Genomic DNA, 3688 nt, shown 5'->3' on the forward strand with positions numbered 1-3688 from the left:
GTGTGTGAGCGTGTGTGTGTGTGTGTGTGTGTGTGTGTGTGAGAGGGTGTGTGAGCGTGTGTGTGTGAGTGTGAGTGTGTGTGTGTGTTTGTGTGAGAGTGTGTGTGTGTGTGTTTATGTGTGTGTGTGTGTGTTTGTGCTCGCAGCAAATGGCATCACAGCACTACGAAGGGTCTCCCGGCACCGGCAGCACCATGACAACCGCTTCCATCGCCATGGCAATAAAGATGCCCTGACCCAAAGGGCCGCTCCCGCAGGAGTGGATGTGATGTGATGTCAGCGCATTCGATCATTTCAGTTCATGGATGCCGTCCAAATAAGCACTCGACCTCATTTAGCTCAGAGAAGAGTCCTTCAGCTAACAGGTTTATCTCCTCCACCCCCCTCACCCCCCTCACGCTCAGTCAAAGACCTGCCGTTTTATACTTCAGTCGAATGTCTCGCATTCAGATGTCTCCAATAAACAAGCCTGCAGAAACTGAGCGAGACGCATTCACATCAGGTTAACTGAAACTAACTTTTCCACTTATATTCTCATTACTATAATTTTAAAGAAAACATATAGTGATATATTCATACATAAGTGGCATTTGTTATACTACCTTCAATCTGTGATATGAATTTTAAAAAAACATCGTATTGTAGCATATTTTTACAGCAAACCATCTGCAATACAAATATTTTATAACAGCAATGAGAATCAAAAGTGTGAAGAGTGAAAAATAGTAAAATCTCAAAAGTAAAGCATCAGATGCATTTCAAAAAAATGTCTTTGGAGTGAAATGTAACCAAAAAATTGTTAGCGAGAATTTACACAAATAATAAACCATCTCAGTAATCGGTCCAAATAACGTAAAACCGAGTAAAAAAAAATTATTATTGCAATGAATATTTGCAAAATTAATAGAACTACATTCAATCCAAATAAACAACAGTCAGTAAGCAAACATTATTTATTTTTATTCAATTATTAAACAATTTTATTTATTGATATACTTAAATTTGGCAGTGCTTAAAATGATTGCATATTAAAAACCATACAAACACAGAATGGAGTGTGATTTCGTACACGCGTGTGGAGGTATACTGTCGTACTGTTCGTTAGTCGCACGCGTGTGTTTTTGTTCAGTTTTGTAACAAAAAAGGCACGTGACACACACACAAAGCACTTTGGTTTGGTGTGAATAAAACGGTAAACCTCAGTGTTACCGCTGAAAGCAAGAGATCCATCTTGGCCGTAAAAAAACATTATTATTATTGCATCAAGTAAACAAACACACTCACAAATCTTTGCTCTTTTGCTGTGGAAATTCAAAATACTTCTGGAGTGGCTAAAAACATCGTAAAACATTACAGTCGGGAAAAACATTCAGTTGCCGAGTGGCAACATTCTGGAATTCCAGGAACTCCACTTGTTACATTGTTACAATCCGAGAAAAGAAAAGGGCAAGTAGAGACGGAAGAACCGGAATGAAATGAGTGGAACGGGTAAACGTTTTCTCGTGATCCGTAACATCTTGTGTACATTTTCTCTCTCTTCCGAAGTAAACATGTGAAGTGCTCAGAAAAAGTGAAAAACAATAAACCGAAATCTTTTTTTTCGTTTAAATTCCTCTTTTCGGAATTTAACGTACACATGATGAGGAAAGGTCAAAGGTCAGTGGTGATGACTGGCGTGACCCCGTGAATCAGAAGGGTCGGACCCAGGTTACGCGTGAGCAGCTCTAGCTGATTCAGGTAGTCATGGTAACGGCTGGTGTCGGCGGGGGGGCGGGGCAAATACAGGAAGCGGACGGCGGGTGGGCGGAGCGTCTGGTCCAGGATGAGTTTGTTAACCGCTTGTAAATATTCGTCTGACACTCGCGAGGTGTTGCTAGGGAAACTGTTCGCGAACACTTCATCGGCTTCGACTCCGCCCTCTTCGCTTTCCATCTCTTCGATTTTTTCCGATCGCGTCTGCCGTTGCCAATGAAGCGCGACTTGCGAATCCCAGGGAACCGTGCAGATTTCCGCCTTCATTCGCAGTTCTTTCAAAAGATGTTTGAGTTTCTGTTCCGTCCCTTTAAGGCTCCGCCCCTCCTCCACGCATAAAAAGAGGCGGAGCTTAGCTTTCTGCCACGCCCTCGTCATGTTCAAAATACACGCGAGTTGAAGCAAAAACAGCGAGCATGTGTCGACATACGCGGCGCTGTCCGGACGCAAGAGATTCACCGGCCACACATCGACGAATACGGGCCCCTGGAGCGCCTGCGTACGATCGAACTGACCGAAATATCGAGCCAACGCTACGTTCTTCAGCATCTTCACCGCATCTGCGATGACGCACACATACTCCTGAGGCCCCATAGACTTCCCGCCCCAGACTCCGCCCCTGCCCACAGACACGCCCCCTCGCACTGGCGGGAAATGGCAGGGCGGGTCGTTTTGGTCTTCAGGGTCATCAGTTTGAGACGAGTTGTCAGTGAATTTGCATATCGATAAAGAGGAGTCCTGCAGCAGGTCCTGAGGCGGGATATCATCATAGAAACCCAAAACCAGAGTATTGGGTCGCATACCACCTGTGAACATAAATAAATATAAGTAAATAAAACAAATATAAGTATAAATACATAAAAATAAATTAAATTAAATAAATATACAAAATAAAATATATAAATAAATAATATTAAATAAATATGCAAAATAAAATACATTAAAATAAATAAAACAAATAAATCAAAAATAAACCAATAAACAAACAAATAAGAATAAAAAATAAATAAATAAATAAATGTATAATAATTAAAATATAAATTCTAAATAAATAAAGTCTCATTCTCGTTATAACATTTTATAAAGTAAAAAAAATCAAAAAAATATTTTAACTGGACAACAAGACAAATTAAGAAAATAATATTTAATTAAAATGAAACAAATATAAAACATATTTTGCATTATATTTTTTTAAATAAATTATTTGTGATTAATTCACCAAATAAAATAAATACATTTTGAATTATTTTTTATTTTTAAATAAAACAATATTTGTGATTAATTCCCTAAATAAAATAAAAATACATTTTAAATAATTGCATTACATTTTTTATTACTAAATTACTGAAAACAGGCATTATCACATGGGTAATCATATATAAACCATTTTTCACTAGAATTCCGGCAAAATAACCACAATACATGCTGTAACCGTGATGACTTGATGGTAAGATGTCTGGTTTTGGGGATGGTGTAAGTGCAGTTAGGTTTGTGTGACGGGCGTCTGTCGCTCACCGAGTCCCGATATGAACAGCAGGTGTTGAACTCCATGTCTAACAGAGTCGGCCAGCGTGAGATTAACAAACGCTTTAATATTCAAATGATCCACCAGAGACAACCAGGAGTCATACTGAGACTGCAGCGGATCCGACGGGAGAACGTCTGCGGAGAGAAACACAGACAGAGAGTTAGTGCCTCCATACAGATTAATAGAGAAGATTTTCAGCTTAATATTCATGTACCACATGCAACGCCTGCTGTCAATTACCACAGATCATCATTCGGCCGGCGTACCGCTCTAATAACACACACATTTACTGAAGATCTCACTGTGTTAATCAACAGGAGTCAGGTTGAAAATAACCCAAAATATTCCTTCAAATTCTTCAGTAAATGAATGAGATACATAAATAAAATGTTATATATATATATATAT

General features: G+C 39.0%; 1 protein-coding gene across 1 annotated transcript; it reads right to left on the reverse strand.

Annotated features, from left to right (window-relative positions):
- Nucleotides 1-968: 968 nt before the first annotated feature.
- On the reverse strand, nt 969-3618 carry LOC107568885 (solute carrier family 12 member 9-like). Its single transcript, XM_016254882.1, has 3 exons — nt 3571-3618; nt 3268-3520; nt 969-2558 (listed from the first exon to the last, which is right to left on the reverse strand). Exons 2-3 carry the CDS (start codon nt 3497-3499, stop codon nt 1651-1653), a joined length of 1140 nt encoding a protein of 379 aa, XP_016110368.1. The 5' UTR covers nt 3500-3520; nt 3571-3618; the 3' UTR covers nt 969-1650.
- Between the last annotated feature and the right edge of the window lie 70 nt (nt 3619-3688).

This window comes from Sinocyclocheilus grahami, unplaced genomic scaffold, assembly GCF_001515645.1.
Source record: "Sinocyclocheilus grahami isolate Dianchi unplaced genomic scaffold, SAMN03320097.WGS_v1.1 scaffold1289.1, whole genome shotgun sequence".
NCBI lineage: Eukaryota > Metazoa > Chordata > Actinopteri > Cypriniformes > Cyprinidae > Sinocyclocheilus > Sinocyclocheilus grahami.